The 26,546-nt window shown below is 30.8% G+C and overlaps 2 protein-coding genes across 2 annotated transcripts; one reads left to right on the forward strand and one right to left on the reverse strand.

Moving 5' to 3' along the window:
- Nucleotides 1-1,442: 1,442 nt before the first annotated feature.
- LOC136990584 (dynein intermediate chain 3, ciliary-like) lies at nucleotides 1,443-25,427 on the forward strand. The gene is made up of 13 exons (XM_067288976.1): nucleotides 1,443-1,696; nucleotides 2,062-2,223; nucleotides 4,986-5,107; nucleotides 5,760-5,899; nucleotides 5,983-6,096; nucleotides 8,420-8,562; nucleotides 16,258-16,386; nucleotides 16,654-16,833; nucleotides 21,943-21,986; nucleotides 22,072-22,207; nucleotides 22,273-22,419; nucleotides 22,901-23,134; nucleotides 25,160-25,427. The coding sequence occupies exons 1-13, from the start codon at nucleotides 1,514-1,516 to the stop codon at nucleotides 25,202-25,204; spliced, it is 1,779 nt and encodes a 592-aa protein (XP_067145077.1). The 5' UTR covers nucleotides 1,443-1,513; the 3' UTR covers nucleotides 25,205-25,427.
- LOC136990585 (sulfotransferase 1C3-like) lies at nucleotides 18,421-19,810 on the reverse strand. Its single transcript, XM_067288977.1, has 2 exons — nucleotides 19,601-19,810; nucleotides 18,421-19,513 (listed from the first exon to the last, which is right to left on the reverse strand). Exon 2 carries the CDS (start codon nucleotides 19,509-19,511, stop codon nucleotides 18,564-18,566), a length of 948 nt encoding a protein of 315 aa, XP_067145078.1. The 5' UTR covers nucleotides 19,512-19,513; nucleotides 19,601-19,810; the 3' UTR covers nucleotides 18,421-18,563.
- Nucleotides 25,428-26,546: the final 1,119 nt, after the last annotated feature.

Genomic DNA, 26,546 nt, shown 5'->3' on the forward strand with positions numbered 1-26,546 from the left:
GAAATTTTCCCGAGATATAGGTTTTAAACGTAGAGATATTACCGCTTTGTAATAATGTAATTCTAGCATGAGATGGATTACGAGTACCTTTATACATTTTTTTCATATAAAACATTTCAAAATTTTAGTTGTTTTTAGCTTTTTTACTCCTTACATACAATTCTAATAATAAAAAAAAATTAGCTACGATTTTTGCTTATGACCGATTTAATTCTCTTCGTAATGTTTATTTTTAGTGTGTACTGTTTTGAAAACTTCAATGAGATAACAGCGATAGATTAAAATTTAAATTAGAATTATTATCGTTTGTTTTGCTTTCACGGCTATTGCCATGCAATCTGGACCTGTCTACAACTAAACTTGCAATTGGTGTTCGGTATGATCTTAAGCTTTCAACTAACACGTAGAGAAGAAAGTTATTAAACAATTTTTGTTTTTTGAAAATTATTTTTATATTAAAGCCAAACAATTGCCGGATTATATCGGACTATATTACTACTGCAATTACTAATTAAATGCTATGCCATCATAGTTAATCGGGTATGGTTATATCTAAATTAATAAGTTCTGAAAGCGGGGATTGGACGAATATCCGGGTAGTGTAGCTGGTACGGTAAGCTGGGATTTTTGGGTTCGAGTTCCGCTTTTGGCCGATTTTTTTCTTCCTAAATTAATTTTTAAAATATAAATTTAATTATAATAATTAAAATTAGCAAGAGAAAGCGCCTAATTCCTGCCTGTTGTGCCGAATCACTTAGCATTCGATTAATGATAGTAATATGTAGCCCGATATAATCCGGTATTCGTTCGGCTTTAATATACAGTAAACACTTAACTATCGAATTTTAGATGTTTATATTATTTTTATAAATATTATTTCCAAGAAACTAATGGTATAAATATACCAATCATTATTTACTGACTCAGATTAATAACTAAGCTGTATCGCATGATATCTATTACTATAGTCTCCAGAATAACAATAGAGCCGATGTTAATTAGTATAAACAAAATCTAACACCTTATCTTCGCTGAGAAAGTTTAATTTTAAACAAACGTTTTCGGCCTATTCTATAGGCCATCCTCAGGCTAAACAAATCGAATATTTGTATTCGTTCTTATGGAATGGTTCTATTCGATTTGTTTAGCCTGAGGATGGCCTATAGAATAGGCCGAAAACGTTTGTTTAAAATTAAACTTTCTCAGCGAAGATAAGGTGTTAGATTTTGTTTATATAATTTTTGCTGAGCACGTTTTATTTAATGTTAATTAGTATGCTTAATAACATATATATTAAAAAATTACAAAATATGACTGAACTGTTATATTTTATTTAAAATTAATTCGAAGAAAAATTTTATACAAAAATTAGAAATAATAAAGTTTACGTAATATTTAAAATTTTCAAAAAGAAAAAAAAAAAGTTAGATTCTGATGTTTATGCTTGTTTATTAAATGTTGCCATAGCAACCGGCTCGTTCAATTTCAAAATGGAATCCGTCTGACAGCAAAGATGAATATAAATTACATTTATACGAAGAAACGAAGGCAATTCGGACGACCTTGTAACTTTACCGATCACGGTCCAGACATTCTGGTCGATATTAAGCCGGATGTTTCACTCAGGGATAATTTTGTCCAGGCGTCTAGAATTAATAGAGAAGTGCAATGCTCGACCGTCGTAGCCTGTAATCAGGTATTAATTACAATTTTATACATTTATAATATAATTATTTTGATTGAAATTAAGTTGATAGTTTAAAAATATATCCAGTTAATGTTACCTATGGTTCCAAAATGGCGGCTCGTCTCTGATTCCAGCAAATAGAAGAAAGGAAACGGTGGGGACGCACGTTCTAACCTAACCTAACCTATTCTAATAATTTTGTTGGTAATAATTATGGTAATTTATTAGAATAGGTTAGGTTAGGTTAAAACGTGCGTTTCCACCGTTTCCTTTCTTCTATTTGCTGGAATCAGACGAGCCGCCATTTTGGAACCATAGGTAACATTAACCATATATCCTCATTTTGAGAAAATTTTCTTTTATATTTAAAACAGGTTAACACGGAACATTATGGAACAGAAAGTAGAGGTATGAACCACGAAGAAGGTGGATGGCCGAAAGACGTCGATCCCACAGATGAGAAACAAGTGACGAGGTTTCGAAAGAAAGTTGAAAAAGATGAACATTTTCAAAATGTCGTTTTGAATCTTGCAGGAGTAAGTACAATATTTTTGAACTTCATCATTCAAAATAAATTTATGGCCAAGCGGTTCTGTTCCCTGAACACTGGGAGTTCGGTCGTGGGTTCGTGCCTGGCCAGGACGTGGAAATTTTCGGGTTTCTCCACGTCTATAATGCCTGAATCCTGAATGCCTAGGGGACAGTTATCCTTAAAAAGACTCCCCGGAAGGTGGTAGGCAGATTGCATTGCCGTAACAAACAAACAAAATGAATTCGGTCTAACATCGAAACAAATTCAAAAATTTCCTTTGTGATTAGATTTAAATGTCTGGATTTCTTTTTTAACAGTAAATTACTAAAGATTAATAGACAAATGTCTAGGGTCCATAATTTGAAGGGCTCCGGCTTTTTAAAGGTTGAATGATTATAATTATATATTTTTCGTTATACCAGAAAACTCTTTTATTATACAATTATTATTATTGCATTAGTTTTTATTCTCTATTATTAGTAAAAATTTTAAGTGGCATTATTTAAGATTTCTTTAGAAGTGACTTATTTAAATAATGGGGCTCCAATTTAAATTTTGTCTAAGGCCCGGTACAAGCTTAATCTGACGCTGCTAAAGACCAGTGAAAGATTCAATATTTCGAATGTTTAGTATCTCCGAGATAATTCTAAACTTTTTAATATGCATTTTAGTTATTTTAGTATGTTTTCGCAACGGAATTAGACTACTGCTACAAACATATTGAAAAATTGTCACTAAAGATAATAGTCTATCAAAAACAAGAGTTTTTGATTGGTACAAGATGTTCGAGGGAGGCAGAGGATTCGTCGAAGACGAACCACGCTCTGGTAGACCATTCACTTCGACCGATAAACATCCCGTCGCTCGAATCAGAAATTTGGTGCTCAATGATCGTCGTTTAACAATTAGGGACATTATTAAACATCTTCCGGAATCATCTGGATCTTGTCAAGCAATTTTAAAGGGTAATTTGAGCTTGAATCGTTTCTTTTCGGGATGAAAACGTTGAATTTTTTTCCAGAAAGCAACAACGTGTTCGGGTGGTCGAGGAAATGCTTTCTCCAGGCGAATCGTTCTTAAAACGCATCATTACGAATGATAAAACATGGATCTACCGTTTTGACAGCGAAATAGTTCAACAATAAATTGAATGGCGCTCGAAAGATGAAGCGAGACCGAGAGAATTACACCAAAGCCAGTGAAAAATTGAGATCGTGTTGACTATTTTCTTCGATTATCGTGGTGTTGTGTATTACGAATTCTCTTACTGGCCAAACTGTCAACAAAGAATATTATTTGAGCGTCTTGCGTCATTTGTGTAAAGCAATTTGTACAAAACGACTCGATTTGTGGCGAGAAAACTCGTGATTTTGCACTACGATAATACACCTATTCACAATATTCATGTTATTCGTGAATTTTTGGACAAATTTCGACAAATACGGTTTCGCAAGCTCCGTATTCACTCAATATGCCACAGTTTGACTTTTTCCTGTTACATCCACTAAAATATCCGCTTCATGGTCAGCGTTTTGAGTCGATTGATACCATAAAACAAAATTCGCTGTGAATCCTAAAGGAATTTCACGAAAACGAATTTAAAGCATGTTTCGAGGGTTGGAAAAAACGTCGGTATAAGAGCATTGAAATGGGATCGGTTTACTGTGAAGGGGAAGAAATAAATTTGGAAGGTTTTGATGAACAAATTAAAATAGTTTGCGTTTTATCAATGCGTTTTATTGAATCATTCTCGATACTTTTTGATTACAAGGGTATTCAATATTTAATAAACCATATTACAGGCATGGGCAAATGCGGCTCTTTTTGAGTTACATGCGGCTCTTGCTGAAAGTGTGAATTTCTGTTTTTTATTATTATTTTTACAATTTTATTTTTATAATTTTGTGAAAATATGTTTATTTAAAAAATTCAATATTTGTTTAATATTATATTTTTAACCACTCAGCAGTGAGGGACGTATATATACGTCGAGGGCGATCGTGTGGCAGTGGTGAGGGACGTATATATACGTTAAATTCTTTTGGGGGTATCACCAGAATCTAGCCAAAAACTACCGCAAAAAAAATTCACATAAAAAATGAATTATGTAACAATAAAAAAAGACTTTTCTTTACTAGACAACTGTTTACAAATACTTTTTCTAAAACGGAAATGAGAAAAATTGCGTGAAAAAATACTTTAAAAATTTTTCGGGTATATTCTCCACTACTAAGGGGTAGAACCATACCTGACTCTCCCACTGCTGAAAGGATATTATATAATAAAATCGCGCGCCTTACCATACTCTCCGCCACGACAGTACAGAACTGCGGCTCCCATGCATTTTGCAAAACCTACGTTTCGGCTCCCACTGAACACTTGCTTGCCCACCCCTGCCATATTACTACCCTTTTACATTGTCAGTCCAAGTAGCTGTCAAGATAATGTGTGTTTCTCTCATTTAAAGATTACATATATATTAAATTTATTTTAAAATATTTAAAAGATATTTCCTCCCTAGATAAATTTTTCCTGTGTTATAACAAGTTTCACTTAAAACGCGACTTGTTTAATTCTTTAAACCACGTAATGTATATTTTTTTACATTTTTCATTTATGTTTTTCTTAGACATTGTACTAACACGTTTTATTGTTTTTAAGTATTTTTATGTTAATCAGGTCCTTTATTATGATTCTGGTGTGTATTAGACAGCAGAAAGCACTCACAACGTCTATTATTAGCAAATTTTATTTATTTTATTTTAGCAATTGGAACATTGTGTAAAACAAAATAATGCTATCAATATTTATGAAGAATATTTTGTCGGCGATGAGGAAGAAGAAAAAGATATAATAAATGATGAAACAAGAGTTGTCAATGTAATCAGGTTAGTTAAATAAGCAATAAAGATATACGATTGTACTGATAATTTCGAAACTTTTAATGCTGTAATGCGTTAAATTTAGAAATTTTTATGATAATTTAAACGTTAAAATATGAACTATATCTGAAAATAAGAACGTTAATATAAACTTTATTTTGAACAAATAATTTATATTAAGACAAGGAAAGATTAGACTAGCAAAAAAAGCTTATAACCAAACTAATAAAAAATTTTATAATGTGATTTAAATCTGACCATATCTAAAATATAATTAAATAATGAAATGAAATTCTAATAGGTGTATCTACTATTGAGTTTATTCTTATAAATCTGACAATATACATTTTCTGTTACTATCGTCATATTTAAAAATAATAAAATTATTTCTAATTGTAGAAGAATGTTTAAATGCAGTTTACATTTTCTGACTTTTTATATGCCTTTTCACATTACTCAAGTTTAATATTGACGTATTGGGGCTCTTTGTAACGTTCGTCGGTGGTTGTGACTTTTTGGACGAACTTGTTAACAGTAAATGGAGGTAGAAAAGAACTTAATGTTTCTTAAGTTCTTTTGTATATCCTTTTGTAAAGGCGGAAGCCACATCAAATAATGTTGATTTGATTTTAATATTGACGTAATGATTTATTTATAGAGATAATACTACTCCTTCACGGTATGTTACATGTATATCTTGGTCCCCTGAAGAAGAAAATAAATTAGTTACTACTCTTTCCACCTTAAAATTTGAGGAATCATCAAAGCTTCCTAAAGAATCATATATTTGGGACATTAGTATGCCTTTTTTTTTAATAATATGATCGAAATATTTTAGCATGAAACTTTCAATAAAATATTTAAATTATTTACTTTTTCAGATAATTTAACTCAACCAGTTACAAATTTATGCTTTTCTTCATCATTGATATGTGCAGAATTTAATCCTAAAGATTTTAGTTATTTATTAGCTGGAGCATTTAATGGTCAGATAGGTAAGTAAAATTATATATTTTATCTAGAACATATTATATATGTAAATTACAGTTATAAATTAATAATTAAATACGTATAAATTTACATAAACTTTTAATACATGTTACACAAATAAATTTACTTAAAATTTTTCATCTATTTTCCCGTTTTGCATTTGTTTTTTCTTGTGTTTGTCTAATAGTGCGTAACTATAATTTTGAGAAACAAGCAAAAACTTTTCATAGCTCTTATCAATCTATGAAGTGAAAATCTCATTTTATCCACAGTCTTTGTTTTTTATATTGCACAAAAACACAACACAATACCGAATAAAATAAGAAATTTACAAGTATTTAAATTTTGATTGCTGTCGAAACTCAACCAATCTTATGTTTTTTTAAATCACTTGGGTTTGACTTTATAATGGTGTTTTATATTAGTTAGACTTAAAAATAGGTTGCATGTTGTTTCTAAAAAAAATAAGAAACATGATAGAATATCCCCTTTAAGTTGAACCTCTATACAGCAGTGATTCTCAAAGTAGGGGTCGCAAAGCAGTGATTCCCCTTAGGGGTCGTGAAAAATATTTGGGGGTCGCTGAAAAATTGATGCCAAATCAATTTTTTTCAAATATTTTATAAATTTACTATAGATTCATGTTTAGAAATAATAGAAATAAAAAATATATTAAAAAATTTTTACTTAAATTGCACATATAAATAAAAACAATATAAATATTTAAATACGAGCCTAAATATAATAATCATAAATTTGTGCGCTATTGGGGAATCCCCGAGTTTCACTCTCCGCCTAAACTATGATAGAACAGCGTTGTCATTTGGAACGATGTTCGCTAGCAGCGTTGCGTCTGTAGGCAAGTTGACTTAGGTAGAGCGTCGATTATCCGAAAACCGATCAACCGAAAGCGTTTCAGTCGGCAAATTTGAATTTCCGCTAGTGCTGTGGTGCTGTAATATTTGGCTATGTCTTGGGATACTCCGATATTATTTTAGTTGATATTTGTTTTTAGCTGGCAGCCTGGCGCGACCATGAGAGGGCACTTAAGGACGTGCCAGTATTTGAACTAGACTTTTTTCCCATCGTGAATGGTAAGTTATGCTTGTTTTTCTGAGGACTGTGTTGTGCTGAATCCGAACGTTTTCAGACTAGACAAACTTCCGAAATATAATGTTTTTTGTTTTTATATTTTTCAATATATTTATTTTGTTTGTGAAAAATAAAGAAATAATTTTTTAAAAAATTTCGTTAGTCTTAACATTGACGAAAATTCAACGCAAAGCGACACGCAACGGAGAGAAATTTCAACATGGAATAGATTAATTAAACAAAAGAAATTAACTCGTCCCGAATTTAAATTAATCCCCCTCCCTCCGGGATGTTTTTCTACACATACTCATTCTTCGGGGTCCTTTGAAATTTTTAAGTGCAAAAGGGGGTCGCGGACCAAAAAGTTTGAGAAACACTGTTATACAGTATCTCGAAACCAGGCTATTTCGAATATTTTCTTATTCCCGTAAGATTCGAAATAGACAGGCTCTACTGTATTTATAAAATTACTTTTTTCTATCACTTTTTATTTGAAATTGGATATTTTGGTGTATCTACTTTTTATTTGGTTCATTTATTTACTTTTTCTAAAAAACAAAATTCATTAATTTTATCTGTATCAATAATTAAAAGAACAGTCATTTATACGTAGTATAAATGACTGTTCTTTTAATTATATATTTAATTATACCTATATATTACAATTTGTACAGTATATGTACAGTACAGTATATATATAGTTTACGTATTATAGTCCATATATACAGTATATGCATAAGTCGTTTTTATATACTATTACTTTTTGCAATATTTTTTTGTATTTCAATATATTCTATGAAAATTTACACGAAATCTTATAGAATTAAATAGTTTGATAAAACTATCTAATTCTGTAAAATTCTTATAGAATTAGAAATTAATTAAAGAATTAAAAATCTTATAGAATTAAATAGTTTGAATTAAATAGTTTGATAAAACTATTTAATTCTGTAAAATTTCATGTAAATTTTCCTTTTCAAAATAAAAATAGATGCCATGATAAATATACTTAAATCATGATATAAAATATCTTGCCACCAAGACTAGTTGCATCTCTGGAAAAACAGAATAATTAAAATTACAGGTAATTTGTAATTATTTGTGATGCAATCTATAACCTTTAAGACTGTAATCATGACTTAAGGATCAGTCTAAGTATTTACATTTTATTTCGAGAAGTAAACGTTTATTAATTCTGAAAATGATTAGCGTTAAAATATGTTTAATTTTTTAAAGCTTTCTGGGATTTAAGAAAGAATGATTCTGAACCTTTTCAAGTAACTCCACCTGAATATAGTCATCATGATCCCGTTTACAAAGCGTTATGGTTGCATTCGAGATCGGGAAAAGAATGTTTTTCTGCATCCACAGATGGGCAAGTAAGTCAGTTATATTCTGAGAATAATAGGCAAACTGCATACATTAAATAAATCATTATTATACTTTTAGATATATACAACTCAATGTATGAATAAATAAATTTGAATAGAGTTATGAACTTATTCTAATTCATTATAAAACTTTTGAAGCAATTTTATTACTGCATATGTATAGACATATTGAATAGGCTTACTAAATAGATAAATTTGAAGTTTGATAGTCTAAATACCTTCAATTTTTAACTGAAATATTTATTAGGTATTGAATCACCAGTACTATTTCATTCTTGGCAATTCAAAAATCTAAACATATTTTTATTATATAAAAATTTCATTTACATCATAGATCATAGACAGATAGGTGTTGTTTAAGCTAAATTTCATTTCAGCTTATAGAGAGAGATTTTTTATAAATATTACAACAAATATCATAAAATTATGACAACTTTTATTACGAACTATTTCAATTAGTTTAAAATATAATCCTGGAAAAGTAAAATAATATTTGCCCCGTGTACACATTACAGAAATTTTATTTGGACCACCATTTCGAAGAAGGTTGCCCATCTCTGGTTTACTACGTTATATTACTTTTATTTTCCTTTTGACAAACTGAAAAAAAATATTTTGAATTTAAATTAATAAGCTTCTTTTATTATTATTGCTTCTTTATGGGAATGTCTATTATATATTAATTATATTATTTTATTTTATATTTTGTTTTTGGCTGGGTAAATTTTCTTGGTTAATCTTTACCTATGTGGACCGTCATGGCCGAACTTCCAGAAACTGGACAGCAAGCATCTTCTGAATTTCAATGTAGGCGGCGCTGTTAGTCAAAAAAGCATGTAAATAAAATTTATTTAATTATAAATTATAAATCTACATTTAAAAAATTATATTACTGCTATATTTAATAAAAATGGGGTATAAAATTTAAATCCGTCTAACTTCTTTGTTCAAAGTCTTGGCAGGGGTGGCGACTGCTCGCGCTTTCGACAGACTCCTCCTGGGAGGAGCCGCCGGCAGGCCGTCGATTGTATAACGTCACTAGTTATTGATACGTGTTCAAAAACTACCGTGAATCAATAACTAGTGACATTGAACAATGGCGGCCTGCCGGTGGCTCTCCTCCAGGAGTCCGTCCAGAGTGCGAACAGTCGCCACCCCTGCCAAGACTTTGAACAAAGCGCGTAATACCATTACAAATTATCCAAATTTACTAACAGTGCCGTCTACATTGAAATTCAAAAGATGCTTGCTGTCTAGATGACAGTCCACGTTCGTAAAGATTGACCATTTTCTTTATGGGCAATATTTTCTTTAAACGAAATACAAATAAATATGCGAATAAGAAAAATATGCACAAAAAAGTTTAGGCACTGCTTTTTGATCTTGCTCTTGTAAATCTATTTCTTTCCGTATCCATAGCGATAGTTGGAGAATGTACCTTTTTAATGATTTGCGCTTCAACCACTTTATAAGAAAGCTTTTCACCAGTGACATTGCCGCTATAATTGTATTACTGTGGTCTTTTTCTACATTGTACTTGTATTCCTTGAGTTGCGCCATGAGGTTTCTTTTTGTGACTCCAACGTAATCTTTTTCCACTCGTAACTGTTGATTTTCATAAGGTATTTTGTATATTTCAGCCTGTTGTTCTTTCTTTAATTTGTCTTTATCATTTCTCAGTAAGTTGTAAACTCAACGAAAGTCGTATAAACAAAAGAAAGGGTCCAATGGGAAGTCCCATTTCAGGACCTATATACGAACTTGTACTACGTAAGTCAAAAAAGATATGTAAAAATCTGAAAATAAGACATCTTATTGTATAAAATATATGTAAATGATATATTCATAATTTAGAGAAATAACCGGAGATCTGTTATAAAGTGAGATGAAGCGAACATCATTAAAAAGGTACAGTACATTCTCCAACTATCGCTATGGATATGGAAAAAATAGAAATTTACAAGAACAGCGCCTAAACGCCAGAGATGCAAACGCATTATCTTCAGCCTGGAAATACATCATTGAAAGAAGATTTGGACATAAAATCCTCTGAATAAAGTCCCCCCAATAATCATATTTATCCTCTGTTATACTCTCATAGTTTTTTTTTTTTTTTTTTTTTTTTTTTTTTTTATATATTTTTCTTATTTGCATACTTATTTCTGTTTTGTTAAGGTTGTAAATTTTTAAAGTTTATTTTTATTTATTGTTAACCTTATATTTTTCATAAGTTATTTATTTAACTAAATTTCAATTTAAATTTGTATTTAGAATTCTTCAAAGATTAAAATTTAAATGGAATGTTTTATTTGTGGAACAGTTTCTAAAAACGGTTTTAAGAAATCTGATGATGATAGGAGCAGGGTGAAAACATTAGTAATTAAAAATCTTCTTTCAGCAAATGAGTAGGTGTGGTCGTAAATTTGTATGTGACCTGCTAAATTTACGTTTCTGTTTTTAATTGCCTGTGCGATCAGTAAGCAAGCTCAGGCTTCTGGGATGGCTTTTGCGGTTTCGTTTCGGAGTTTAAAAAATTTCACGTTAGATTTTGATGATTTTGGTTTCAAAATGCTCAGTGGAATCCTGGCTTGTGCATAAAATAATTTCTGGAAAATATAATTATCTCTGTGATAAGATGTAATCAAAAAACGAAAATGTCGCTTAATAACAAAAAAGTATTTTGGCATTTCTGGGTGCTGTTTTTTGAATATAAAGCCAGAGAGTTGCTTCATATGTTTGCTGAGTTTGGTGAATTTAGGTTGAACTATGGAAAAGTTATTTTAGTTCAAAGAATTAAGGAACCAAGTGTGGACGGCCGCCATGTGTCGCACTTATTCTCGCTGATACAGCGGCTGTAGTGGCAATAGTACTGGCTCATCCCCAGAAGATGGCACCTTACACTAGCTCTAATAAGCAAGGTCTGTATAAGAAGGTCAGGACACGCTCCCGTGATTCTTTGCGGCAGCGGCCATTTTGGGACTAATCGATTGAGCTCATCATACGTGGTTCGTGCGTGAATCGACTATTATTACGTATATACGTACTCAGAACGTTAAACAATGGGTTATTCTGTGGCACCTAATTGTAAAAGTAAGTCTACCGACCTTCGATTGTTTAGATTTCCTGCAGATAAGCAGAGGAAAGCGAAATGGGTGCAGAACTGCAGACGGGATAAGTGGCAGCCAACTGAACATTCTAAACTATGTGAGAGTAGTGTATATTATGTATTTTTCTATAGGTACAGTCTTTGAGATGTACACTCAAACCTGTTTTCGTGCGGTGGATAGGGACCGCATAAAAGAAAACGCATTAAAAAAATCGCACAAAACTTCACGAGTAGCTATAAAAAATAGTTTTCGCAACACAATTAAAAAGTATTTTTTACGCGGTGGATAGGGACCGAATAAAAAAAGTCTCACGTAGAAAATAACTCAAAACCGTACGAAATAACTAGGAATTGCTTTTTTAACTCCTTGGATCTTTTTCTGAAATCCCTAATGGGGAAAATCCTCTAAGAATTTTATTTTTTATATTAATTAATTATTTCCACGTAAATACCAATCTAACATTAAAAAGTTAGAAATAATCGTTAAAAAATGATTTTATTTGATAAATATAGCTGCAGAAAGTGTTATTTCATTTAACAAGGCGTGAAATTTCACACCCGTAGTCTAAAGCTGGAGGGCAGCTAACTCACCGCATCTGTTCAAATATAACATAATGTTTATGATTTTTATGCTATTAAAATGAGAGGGGACCAAAAAAAAACGTATGAGAACAAAATTTTACTAAATAAAAATTGAAAAATACCTGCTGATGTCATAGAAAACATTCAATAGAGTTTTAAAAAATTTTACAGGAGTCAATTATGTTCCAATTTGATTTGAAATTTTCATATACCGCACAAAACAAATCGCACAAAAACAGGTTTAAGTGTATACGTGAGCTCACATTAAATTATTTGTTGTTCAGCTTCATTTCGAAGAATCTCAGTAGACTGTTAATCTCAACTTTTCTATTAGTGAGATTACTATATTTTTGCCAGAGATATGAACAGTACTTTGAATGTAAAAAAACTGTATGGAAGCAAAAGCTCATTTATGCGTACTTCTGCCGACTTTCGAAAATGGTATTTTATTATATTTGTATCTTGTGTGTTTACAGAGAAAGTTATGTCTCAGATAAGCTCTGTTAAAAATATCATCAAATTGTGTTTAATATTATCCTTTTTGATTAAATTTTATATAATTAGGAAAATATGACGTTTAAGCCTTTGTAAAGCCAAAAATGTTCGTTAATTAAACGTTAGTCCAGTATTTATTTTTAATGCATTAATATTGTATTGGTAAATGCTTTAAAATAAAATTTTGGATAACTTATGTTATTGCATTACTTTACCAAGTGCTTATACACGTAATTGCATCAGTTTTAGCACCTATTTAATTAGTTTTAATCACAACAGAAAATGATATGAATGATTGTTTCTTTTAAAATATTTGATCGAAAAGTTACAAAAAATTGGGGTTGCATAATCATCCGAAATTATTATTATATTTTCGACTGAAAATCAATGTATTTATGCAATTTTAGTTTAATTAATATCGTATAAAACTGACTGCTCGTACAAGTTTGCTTATAACATGCGACTCAAAATACCCCAAAATGGCGGCTCAAAAAGTAGGTCACGCGTGTCCTGACCCTCTTATACAGACCTTGCTAATAAGGGAAGGGGGAATTTTCTCAATTTTTTTCATTCAAAATGTTGTGGAACTTTCTGGAATATCTCGCTAGCAGTTTATTGTTCTGGAATCTTCTGGAGCTGGAGCACAAGATTGCCCCTGTCCAGGATTGAGAGAGAGACAGTTCACTCAGACGCTATCCTGAGTTGTATCGTTAAGCTAACGAATATGATAAAAAAAGGTTTTTATCGGAACCACGTGATCGGCGTTTAATCAACTGTGAAAATGCTATTCTGAGCCGTACGTTTCGTTTTCGGTTCCGATAGCTCCGTGCTATAACTAAGCTTTTCTTATTGATCATTCTCGAGGTGCCGTTAGGAACGTAACGAAAGTATAAAGAACATGGCGATTTTAGCCCGATGACGTCGGCATTCTGTGCAGAATTTTAGGTGTAAGGATGATATTACTTCACGAGCAATTGGAGATGAAGAAAATTAGCATTGAACGTCATGAATCTCGGTTTTTCGTCTTCCAGATGATTCTTTTCGGCTAAATGATACACGCTTTAAAGAACTTTGTCGTCTTCCGAAGTCATTACTATTACAGTTACGCAATGAATTACGAGAAAAGCTGGAAATAGGGCCGGATTTACAAGTAAGCTATATAAGCTGCATCTTAGGGCCTCCAGTTTGAAGGGAACTAAAAAATTTGTACAGAAAAGAAAATTAAAGTCAAATTTTGTAATATTTTTTTACAAACCAATAAAATACTTTTATTTTGTGTAGTATTTAATTATATTAATAACCAATATTGTTTATATTACATTTCTAGTGGTTTTGGATTTCTAGGCTCTGCCGAAGCAACAGAAAGAGAAGTTCCAGTTTATCTTAAACTTCTTCTTACTTTGCGGAGGACCTCCGAACATTGCTTCGATCTGCAACTCCTTTTCGAACTTAACGAAAGTCTCTCTCAATCCTGCTATTTTGGCCTTGTCCCAATATATCTTAAGGTTGTCCCACTCTATACGTTCGGGATGATGCATCGAGGACCCCGAAGAAAGCCCACTGATGTCTGGGTTCTTTTGAATTTCCGAGGAGCCCGAAAAAAACCAACTGACGTCTGGGTCTTTTTGAATTTCCGAGGAGCCCGAAGAAAGCCAACTGACGTCTGGGTCCTTTTGGATATCCGAGGACTTTGGTGTAAGTCCTCCAACTTCTGGCTCCTTTGAATGTTCCGACGATTCTGCCGGAAGCCCGATGACGTCTGCATTTTGTGGAGGATCATTTGTCTCCTCCACTCTCCGCTCACATCTCTCTTGAATTGGAGTTCTTCGTCCGAAGATTCTACCAATCCACCTCCAAAAACTTTTCGTCTTTTCTCTCATCTTTCTTGAAAATCGCACGAAAATTTCAGCAACAAAACAAATCGCTTCGATATGACAATCGAAAAACAAAGAGATTGTTGTCGCGCGTCATTAATTGTTATCTACTGTCTGTGGAAACTATTTATTTTAGAAATTCTGTTTTTTACAATATACCGGGTCTTATACGAGTGATTTTATTATAATTCAACCACTTACAAACCGATAAATTTCACGTTATTAATTTTTAAAAAAATATAAGATTTTGACAAAGATTAACAAAAAATTTTAGATTTTGAATTTATTATGTATTATAATTGCTTGATGAAAATAAACTTTTATAAATACTTTTGTATGATAACGATATAGCAGTCTCCTATGTAGCTGCATTCTCGTAAAACGCTAATGGATATCTGGATGGATTTTCTCCACTTTGTGTGACGTCGTAAAATATTTCATTTTATATTCCAAACCCCTCTTATTATTAAATCAGGTAACTTTTAAATCTTCAAACTTCTCACCATACTAGATACGTCACGAATGCCGAAATCATCCGCTGGATAACCACCCAAAATATTACACTCACAATGACGCTTTATAACTTCATTAGGCCCTGGAAAATTTCAAATTTCCGTCTTCGTCACGATATCGGGCTTACTGCGTTGTACACATTTGCAAAAAATCGTGTCTAGTAGTGATCGGAAGGTTCTTTAAATTTCGATCACAGACAAAACTCTGATTTATTAGCGAGGTTGAGGCCGAAGTTTTAAACGCGAAAACGTGTACGTCGAACGTTCACCGCCGCTTTCCTACAAGCCTAGAAGTTTGACAATAGCGTTTAGAACGTCGAGCATGATTACACTCACTTTTCAAACTTCTAGGCTTACAGCAAAGCGGCGGTGAACGTTCGACGTACACGTTTTCGCGTTTAAAACTTCGGCCTCAACCTCGCTATTGAAAAATGTGAAAATCCTGGGGGGGGTCAAAAATGACTTTTCAATAATTTTACATTTTTAGATTCAGGAAACCTTGAAACGTCCAGAAATGAAAAAAAATACAGAAAACGCCATTTTTTTATGTATGGAAGTTACTGTCTGGGGGCACAATTTTGTTCATCCTTTTTAAAGCTTAATAATTCCTGTTTTTGTCGAAAATTTCTGAACTTTAGCAGGGAGATTTGTGTATCAAGGGCATTGATGCTATTAAATTTTGTTGGTTAAATGTCGAGGATAAAGATATAGAGAGGGTCGTCCGTCAAATCTCGCATGGGTCAGACTTAATGATGATTTTACTCGTTATTAGCATTTACAATTTTTTATAAAATTCATTCCTCGCTCAAAATTAATCTCTTTGCCATTTTATAATAATTAATAATATAAAAAAATGTTCGGTTTTAAATAAAATATCACGAGATAGGACCACCACAATTTTTAATTTTTTGCCTCAATAAATTGCTGGACTTGATATTGTGCATTTTATTTTAAAATTACATTTGACTTCATACTAGTAAAAGAATACAATATAGTTTGAATTTGTAAAGTCTAATATTAATTTCTTTTAATCGAAAGTAGCACTAAAATTAATTAATATTTTTAAAAAAAATATTTGTATATAAATTAAACTTTAAAAAATTTATTAAATTAGGTTTTATGGTGGGATATAAGAAAGTTAAACGAACCTACTGAAGTTTTAATTTTGGATCCCAGAAAAGGAATTAAGCCATGTCGTAAAAGCGCTTATCGAGCTAGATGTTTAGAATATGATCCAACGATCGTAAGTTACAATTTTTTCATTATTAATCCTTAAAAGTATCAAAAATAATTTAGCTTTACATTTAAAATATTGTTATTTTATCTGATAGAAAGAAAACATAATTCAGATGCGAATTATCTAAATATATATATAATTTATTAAAACATATTTATTCTAATTTTTTCAAAACATATAGATTTATCACATTGTAATTAATTGCAATAGTTACTTAAATATATATTAATTTTAATACAAATTATTAATGTTTTTATTATAATATTTTTGCAGCCCACGAAATTTATGATTGGTACCGAGGAAGGTATGATTTTCATAGGAAATAGAAAGGGTAAAAGTTTATCTGATAAAGTAGGAACTATGTATAAACAGGAATATGGTTCTGTTCGAGCTCTGCAACGAAACTATTTTATTTCCAAAGTATTTCTAAGCGCACATAATCGAAGCGTAAAGGTATCGTCTATTTATAATTTATAATTACAAATAAGTAATTCCGATGGGATATTTAATTAATACAATTAAATGATTTTAATACATTAATTATAACATAATAATTTTTACACGATTTTTGAAAAATAATTCTCTGGCATCCTTTCAAAACTATAGTTAAACATCGTGGATTAAGAATTCTTTTAACTAATAAAGAAATATTTTTGTTAAAAAGACACTGTTTATTAATTTTCTAAAATCAGTTTTCTACGTATTTTATCTGTATTGAAAAGTCAATTTGAATACAGATTTGGGTTACACAAGAATAAACTTATCTGCCTGTTTTAACTGTAAATTGTGAACGCATCCGACAGCTTTTTTGTCTAAATTTAACAACAGTCTAAATTTGCGCATCGTGATTTTTTTCGAAATTATCAAAGGCCTACATAACTTTGCCTCACCTTTAATTTTATTTTTCATTCATTTTTGTACTTCAATCCATACTTTAGTTGATACGAGTATTATTAGACTCCTACTTAAACTTATATCTTGAAATCTGAATTTTTGGTAATCTCTTCTCTGTAAAATGGCTATCTTTTTTTCTGTCTTTACAATAACTTTTACGGCCGTGTTTACAACTAAGGAGAAAGAGTTTGAAGTTAATCAATCAATATTGACTTTAAGTAGTGATCGCATATTGAATAAGTTCTAACTTTAACTCTTGATCCTTATTTGTGAATATGGACATTAGAAAGATATTTATCAACAGAAACCGATTGGCGATTTTATAAGTTTCTCTGTAATAGATAAGAGCTGAGCCACCCACCATTTACCTGTTTATTTGTATTATTGTCATTGAAAAAAGAATTTAAACTTATTTTGCCATTTATTATTTTTTACATTTAATATCTTATCTGTATCAATGAGGATGTTTGTTTGTTGGTTTGTTTTCTATTCATTTCTCGGCCATTAGACCAGTTACTCTGAAACTCGGTTGTTACGTTAATATACATCAAACTCAGATAATGTCGTACATTCCACCTCAAAATATTGATTGAATTTCTGCGTATCAATTAATTTCTGCCTACATCCGGCTTGCTGGCTTTATTTGTTGCACTATCTGTTAAAAAAAAGGATACGTCATAAAAGTGCACACTAAGAAGGGATTTTTCGAAATTCCTTCTCGTGGGGGAGAGAGACAGGATTAAAGAACTCAGCTTCTACTGTACTATCTATTTTAGATGCAACTTTTTATTTTTAACCGCGTTTTAGTAGGGTAGCACTGGGGATGAAAGAAGGGTATTTCATAACAATAGAAGAGTTAAGAGAAAGCGATGTGCAACATTTACAGGCGCAAATGCGGTTTTTTGCGTTTTTGCGGGAAATTGAACATATTTTTAGACCCATGTAAAAATTCTCTAATTAGTCTGGAAACAGGGGGACCTAATTCTTGCATTCTGTGAAAACGGGTAAGATTGGCTATAATGTTGATCTTAAATCTTAGTCTTCGCTAGCGTTACTTTTTTCCCGAGCAACGCCGGGCTTATCTGCTAGTGTATAGATAAACGTTATTATCTTTATCACGAATAATTGTTACAATTTATAGCGAGTAGCAACTTTATATTGTAAGAAAAAGTTCTTTTGAAAAATCTTCTGTAATTATATAACGTTATTATTATCTATGAAGAGTAAACTTTTTAATGGAATTTCGAAATTTATTTTATAAATTCAATAAATGTCTTAAAATTACATATTTAATTATTTTCAAAAATGTTTTTCCACAAATTCATGACGTCACTGTCTTTTGTTCGTTCCACAATTTTTTCATTTAGCAATCGTATTTGTTCTTCATTAAAGTGATTTTTCCAATCGCCAATAATTCCTTTTCTAATAAGAGTTCCGCCTTTTGTATCATTTCCTGTTTTATTTAAATTTTGTACAACTTTCATTATCATTGGAGGTACATTTTTGTTTTGTAGCCATGTTTTGTCTTTTTCAAAAAACACATCAATGTTCCTCTTACTGCTCTCTTTCATATAATCGAAACTACTGTAATGAATAATATTTTCTAATATTGTTGGATCACTCAAAATACTTTTTTCGTATTCTTCTCCCATAAATTTGGCTATTTTCAATATTTCTCTTTTAATATCTTTCTTGAGATCTTCGTATGTTACAAAATGAACGTTGCTGTCATTTCTATGTTCGTACCACCCAAGAAGGTGATCGAAATAATCGCCGTATGGTAAATTACCTCCGAGAAATTCTTCAAAAAATTCTTGAAAACTTAATTCGCCTATAGGAAGTGGGTGAAATTTTACATAATGATAAAACGAAACACAACAGTCTCTTGGGTTTCTAGTAATGTAAATATATTTAGAATCTGGAGAAAAAGGAATAGCAAAAAATGGTAAATGTGTTTTCATGACTTGTGGTTTTGCTGTTTCTAGGTATTCTCTTCCTATCATTTCTATATACGGACAACCTAACAGGAAATCTAACGGATCCTCTGATGGTTGACCTTTACGAAGGATTAACGTGACTATATGATGCATCCAAGTTGTTCCACATTTAGGATAACTAACGATAAATAAATTTCCAGGTTTCGCTTTATAATTCATTCCAGATAAAACCGATTCTTCCGAATAATGCAGCGGCATATGTACTCCACCCACTTTCTTATAAATTTTCATCTTCTCCATTACTATAAGTTAGTTATAGCGTATTATATTAAACAAGTATTAAAATTGAATAATTATTTACTACATTTAATTTGAAGTGTTGTACTTACTGCTTTCTCATACGCTAATTATATTCAATGTTCACAAATAGAAAGATTAACTGAGTGTTAAGCATTAGAAATTAACGTCATTATCGAAGTTTAGAAATAAATATAAGATTAGATAATGTGTATGCTCATCATTGGTCGAACGTTATATAATAAAATTGATAAATGAACTTTGATTAAGTAGCACATAACCTTTTGCCTTCTTATGGAGTCGTTTATTGTGTTTTATATATGTTACCGGCAAAACCGGATTTTGCGTCGTGTCAGGCCAAAGTAGTTTAGAAATATTATTCAAGTATATTAATGATTAAATATATTAATGGTTAATTTAAGTTTATCATAAAACACAAATAAGTTCATTTTTAATTTTAGTTTGATTTTAAAAGTTATTTTTATTATTTCGTTTGAATTTTTGAATATATTTTCGAAAGTTAATTACCTTTAAAAGTGCATGGCTTAGTAAAAAAGAGATACAAACTGATAAGTACTGATTAGCTTATTTTTATTTTTTAGTTTTGTACAAGAGGTGTGTCACTTCTAATCAATACCGTTTTTTATAATTAAGTAGAGACTATGTTTGAATAAATATTGTTTATCTAATTGATTGCCTTTTAATTTTATTTTAACCATTAATATATTTGACCATTAATATACTTGAATAATAATTCTAAATTAGTTTGGCCTGGCACGCTTACGCTAAACTAGTTTGGCCTGACACGCTTACGCCAAACTAGTTTGGCGTAAAATCGGGTTTTGCCGGTAGCATATACATAAATATATTTGAATGTAGTATATGTATATATATTAATATGTAATATATAATATTAATATATATATATATTATATACAGTATATTATTTTCCGTTTATTTAAGTTCCGCTTTTAAACAGATTTTTACTGTTTCTATATTATCTATACAGTAAAATCGTGTCTAAAACGAAACCTGAATAAACGGAAAAGAATATTTACAACGGAGCGATATTCTTCGTTAAACTGTACCGTAAGCTGGAAACCTGTCCAACGCAAAAATGGAAAATGATTCTGGGTATGTAGAATGTAGAACAGAATAAAATGGAAAATTAAGAATCAACTTATAGAAAAATAAGTAGAATAGCTTTTTGGTATAACCCAGACAGGGCTGGCCTAAAGCCGATTGGGCCGATTGCTTTCAATTGGGCCTCGCCCCACACTAGAGTGTAATCTTACTCTCGCTTGAAGCTACCTAGCTTACCTTAAATCCAAAAATTTTTTTACAAATGTTTTTACAAGTTTATATTTTGCCCTTTATAACTTGGCGCCCTCATGATTCGTGCGCCTGGAGCAGTTTGTTCCAACTGCTGCACGGTAGCTACGCCTCTGTATGCTGTGCATTTTATGAAAGTTTCGCTCTGTGAGTACTAACAAGGTTCTGTTCTTCACCAATGCGGTCAGCCCCACAATGGAGCGGTTAGTTAATAAGAGATGGGTCCCGACATCTCCAAATAGACTACTCTTTGAAAAATCCTGGGATGATTTAATTCGTTTATATTCGATTCCCGACTTCTCAGAGCAGTAGACTGCCATCCTAATCGCTCGCCATCCGGATGTCGTTAGTGATAAGCGTTATAGTCTGTCTATGAAAAGAATAGACTTGAGAGGAAAAACCACTCGTGTTAAACCAATCACCATATTTCCTAATAATGTCAGACCTTTTCGCTTAATATGCCAGGCAAAGCCTGTATTTTATTTTATTTTCTCTCGCTAGATGGCAAAGCAACTCTTCCATTAAGTTTGTTAAGTTTTTATAACATGCATTAACTGTAAAGAATCGTGCGTTTAAATTAACAGCTACTGTAGCGAACGTCCTCGTATTACAATACCAGAACGTGATGTTTCTATAACATTGTTTTTAATGGCAGTTCCATGTTAAACAAATAAGAAAGAAACCAAAAGCAACTTGCCACAACTATTTTTGACATTTACAGTTAATAAAGCCGAGTGTAACAATTACTGCGACCAGTACTTTTATAAATCCGGACAACGCTGGATGTAATAAACTAGTAATAATATACATTTTATTATTTGATAAAAAATAAGTGAAACAAATGGTTTAAAACATCTCATTGTTTGGAGGCTGCTTGTACTTATATTTATTTTTTAAAATTTTTTTCTCTACCAAGTATGATTGATTATACGAAATTCTCTTGCCTCGATTATTTCGGATAATTAACGTTGTACTGTAATTTGAGTACAGTTAAAATTTAATAAATTTTTTTCAATGCAAAATGCTTATATCTATTATCTAGTAACGTTTAAAACTTTATGCAAAACTTATTTCTCAACATTTATTTACATGTTATTTTTAGATTTGGGCCGAAGAATGCAGAGACTCTCCTATTCTGACTTTTAAGTATGTTGCAACGTTGAAATTTATATATTAATATAACAAAATAAATGCGATGTTGATTATATTAAGTTGAACTTATTTATATTAGGAATGATGAATATTCAATTAACGATGCTTGCTGGAATCCATTTTGCCCATCGGTTTTCTTCGCTGCGAAAGACAATGGAATAATTGAGACATGGAATATTTTAACAAGTCATTCAGAACCTTTTTCTAAAATAAAAGTAATATATTTTGACCACTGATATATTATTTTAATAACTATCTTAACGATATATTTTTCTTAAAGGTAACAGAAGAAGGATTACAGACATTACGTCTAAATGAAAAAAATAAATTGTTAGCAGCAGGTTCTAAGAAAGGAAAGATTGTCCTCGTTGCATTGGCTGAAGATTTAAAAAAACCACACAAAACTGACAAGACTTTTCTATCAAATGTAAATAATGAAACGTTAATTAAGTTTATTTTATTTAAGTTTCTTTGTTTGTCTTTTAATTTTTCAATTTAAATATCTTCCAATTCTAATTTAGATATCGTATTTCTCCGAAAATAAGACCTAATGCGTCTTTTGGAGCAAAAATTAATATGACCTGGTCTTATTTTTGGGGGAAACACGGTAGAAGGCTGAAACTTTGAGGATTTATCTCAGTTCTCTGGCAATGCGTTAATGACGTTTTACGAGGTGGTCCCACCCACACCATCCCCTGCCCCAAAACTCGATTAACAACTAAATGTAATATTTCTGTTGAATGCCTGTGTAAATACATTGTAATGATGTATATGATTGGAGTGGAACCATTCCAATCTCGAAAAACATAATCAATAAAAGCGTTCTATTTTTTTTTTTAATTTTTAAAAATATATTTAAAAATATTTTCTTCTAAATTTATTTTTTAACGACAATATATATTAAACAGATGTTTGAAAGAGAAATTCACCGGATTAAAATACTAGAAGCTCGTCAACGTGAATTGAAGGTGAAAGCAAAAGCAGATGTGCACGAGGAAAAAGAATTAAAATTAGAAATGGCTCCAAGCGAAGTCATCGATGAATACGATAAAATCATTAACAAAGAATACGAAAATTTATATGAAGATTATCAGAAACAATCTAAAGAAGAAGGGTTTAAAATTAATAAATTTGCATCAGAGGTAAATTTTAAAGAATAATAGTTTTTACTTTATATTCGAAACTATTTTATCTTATTTTTAATGATCTCCTAAATACTTGGCTACTAATTCAGGACATGCCATGTCTTATTACTAAAAAAAGCGATATGCGGTACATTTTCTCATATGCAGATCATATTCTACTTTTTGTTGATTTTCAGATAAAGCTTATCTTCAGTTGAAGCTTAATTGTTTTACGAGTTTCTGTCCAAAATTGTATTGAAATTAATGAGAAAAAGATCTTAACTTCTCATAAAGGAACGAAACCTCTAAAATGATTGATTGAATGAAAAAGAAATACAGGAAATCCTCGTTAGTTCGAAATTCAAGGAACGAAATAATCGTGACTTGGAATTATCGGAGATTTATATATTTTTATACAATATGCTAAATGCCTTGTAACAGATGTAATTTATCAAGCAAACGGATTACGACTAAGTATACAAATTAATGACATACGAACAAACCAGAAGTCACGTTATTTCAATTCGAAAAATTTCTCCTGAAAGGAATTATTCTGGTAAACAGTCGGATTAGAAGGACATAACGAATTTGTTTATTAGTCAAAAACCCCCTTTTAAGTCATTAGATAAATAAAAATTACTTTGTACAAAGTATGAAGTTGTTCATCTTCATTTCTATAGAAAATTGTTGAAATTGTATAAATTGGTGCTGATTCTTCTGTTTGAATGAAGTTCGGTGTTGTGGCTTCCATTAATTCGTATTGATATTGACGTTTCTAGAACACATACATACAAGAAAGACATCGGCCGTACACGAAGTGTTTAGCCGGCGAAAAAAGGGTAAGGGAAGGGGGGAAGGGAGAGGAGGTAGATAGTAGAGAAAAATAGGATCCCTCTGAACGGTATACATATGGCTACAGTACTCTGTATGTTTGATGTTGGCGTGCAGTTTTTATGCTGCAAGGCCGTAGTCCTCCAAAATGTCTAAAAGAAAACCTGAGTGTAGCGAACACTAATAATTGAGTGCCGCCACGAATAGTACAATTGGTTTAGAAAGTTACAGATAAAACTTTTTGTATTAGTGAGATTTTGGGAACATGTCATAATATCTTATGGAAAAATGATGTAAACTACATTATTTGAAAGCACAAATCTTTTTATAATTTCTCTTGATATTGGCAGTTGTGGGGATATTTGTTGTCTATCTTAAATTATTATGCTAAGACTGTGGTTGCTCAGTTAAAACTGAATAAACAATGATTAATTATCAGAAACATTTCATTAAAGTTCGTAGAGATAGATTTTGTATTTTTTTAACATGTTTAAAAAATACAAAAACTATTCCTATTTGGAAAGAATTGTTGGAGAAACACTTTTTGCAGAACTACACCAGATTTGAAGCATTGGGGCAGGAATTATCCATGGACGGTATTTATAATAAAGAATATGAATATAAATATGTCACTGTAAACTTTTATATATTTACAAGAGTAGTAAAACTACAATTTAAATCTTTATTTAACGTACTAGTGTATTTATTAATAATAAATACACTAGTACGTTAGTACGTACAGACACATACCTAATAATTTATTAGGTATGTGTCTGTAATGTACGAGATAACTGGGATTTTTATACTATTACATTAACTCAATTGCAATAAGTTTTAACTAAGAAAATAAAGAGTGATAAAGATGTGATTAGAAAAAGATGATAATGGTGCGGTGATTTTTTTATTGTAAACATAAATTCCCGATTTCTTATTAATGTAAACGAAGTTTATTCTAAAATTATAGAAATATAAATTAAGTGTATAATCGCCATCAAACAGTATTCAAAGCAAACAAAACTGATGAGTGCATAAACGAACTTATGCCATAACACATTGAATGATGCCATATTTTATTTCACTTTTTCACTTTCTAATATCAAAAGTTTGCTCAAATCCCAACATTTTATTTGCATCATATTTATATCTTGTATTTTTTATTATATTTGCTTTAGGATTTAATTTTAAAATATAATAAAAAATTATTTCGTACAGGATACAAAAGCACAGGCGGATGAATCGAAGTCTAGCATTACATGAAACGAATCCTCTTCAGTACAGCACAGTGGACTTACGGACTTATTAAAACTAATAAATAAATATTAACAGCAATAATTATTTTAAAATATTTTAATGTTTGTATTATGTTATAAATGTTAAACTTTTAGAGTTTCGAAAATTTAATTGTTCAATTCATAAATATTTTGTTCATTATTTGTGTATTGTTGCAATAATCTAATGAGTTAAATTACATTAATTTCTTTGAAAGATATAGATAATTAGAATTTTTTGTCTATTGGACGTATTCATTTTACATTAGACAAAACATAATCGAAACTGTTTACCATAATTATGTAGAATAGGCCTAAAAGTGTTTATTTCTTTAAGTACAGATCACGTACACATATATTTAAATGAGTGACTGTAAGATAAAAAGAAAAACATGGATAATAGTGATATACAAACAGATGAAGCGAATATTTAGAAAATATTTGACTTTTAAATACAGAAAAGCATTAAACACGAGAGAAGCATGCGGCTAGGGAAGTCCCGATACTGTCGATACCGATATCCTTGGGTATCGTTTCATTTTCCACAGTAAAGTCCGACCGAAACCGGATTTTGAAGTTGAATCAAAAATCGAATATAATTTTATACTATTTTCGGTTAAGTTAAACCTATATAAAACATATTAATGACCAAAAATCAATTAATGTATTATGTTAAGTTTCATTTTCAGAATCTATATATATCTATAGATTTCTGATCTCTATTTATAAATAAATATTTAGTTACATGTTATGTAGTGCTTTTGTTTGTTAATCGATGCGGACCATCAGTAACGTTTAAAATGAGCTACAATTTGTATGTACTTGTTTGTACTCACATTTGTAAAATTTGAACACAAGAAAGAACTATCAATGTAAAAATACGGGTGTTTCCACTTATTTTAGGAGCTACTTTTCACCCTTTTTATTGTTAATTTTCGTTTAGCCCAAATGTAATCAAATTGTTAAAGATTTGTGATAGTTAAAGCAAAATGGGAATTAATAAGTGCATTAAATTGTTATTCCCTGCTATGGTTTATATACACATCATATCCCATATGAAATGCACACTGCTAAACTCTAAACTTTAATTAATTATAATACAATTTCTCCATTTTTACAAATATTTTGTGTTATGGCAATCGACAGGATTGTATAATTTGTATAAACCGATTTTTTAAATTATATATCGAACATTAAAAATCGTTGAAAAGATTAAAATGGCTATATTTCATAATTAAAGATTTTATCATAATATTGATTTTTGACTAAAATTTTTATTTTAGTCAAATTTTCTATCATAAATCTTTATTGCATTTTAAAATTTATATGTT

This window comes from Centruroides vittatus, unplaced genomic scaffold, assembly GCF_030686945.1.
Source record: "Centruroides vittatus isolate TY-2023 unplaced genomic scaffold, ASM3068694v2 scaffold_946, whole genome shotgun sequence".
In the NCBI taxonomy this organism is placed as follows: Eukaryota; Metazoa; Arthropoda; class Arachnida; order Scorpiones; family Buthidae; genus Centruroides; species Centruroides vittatus.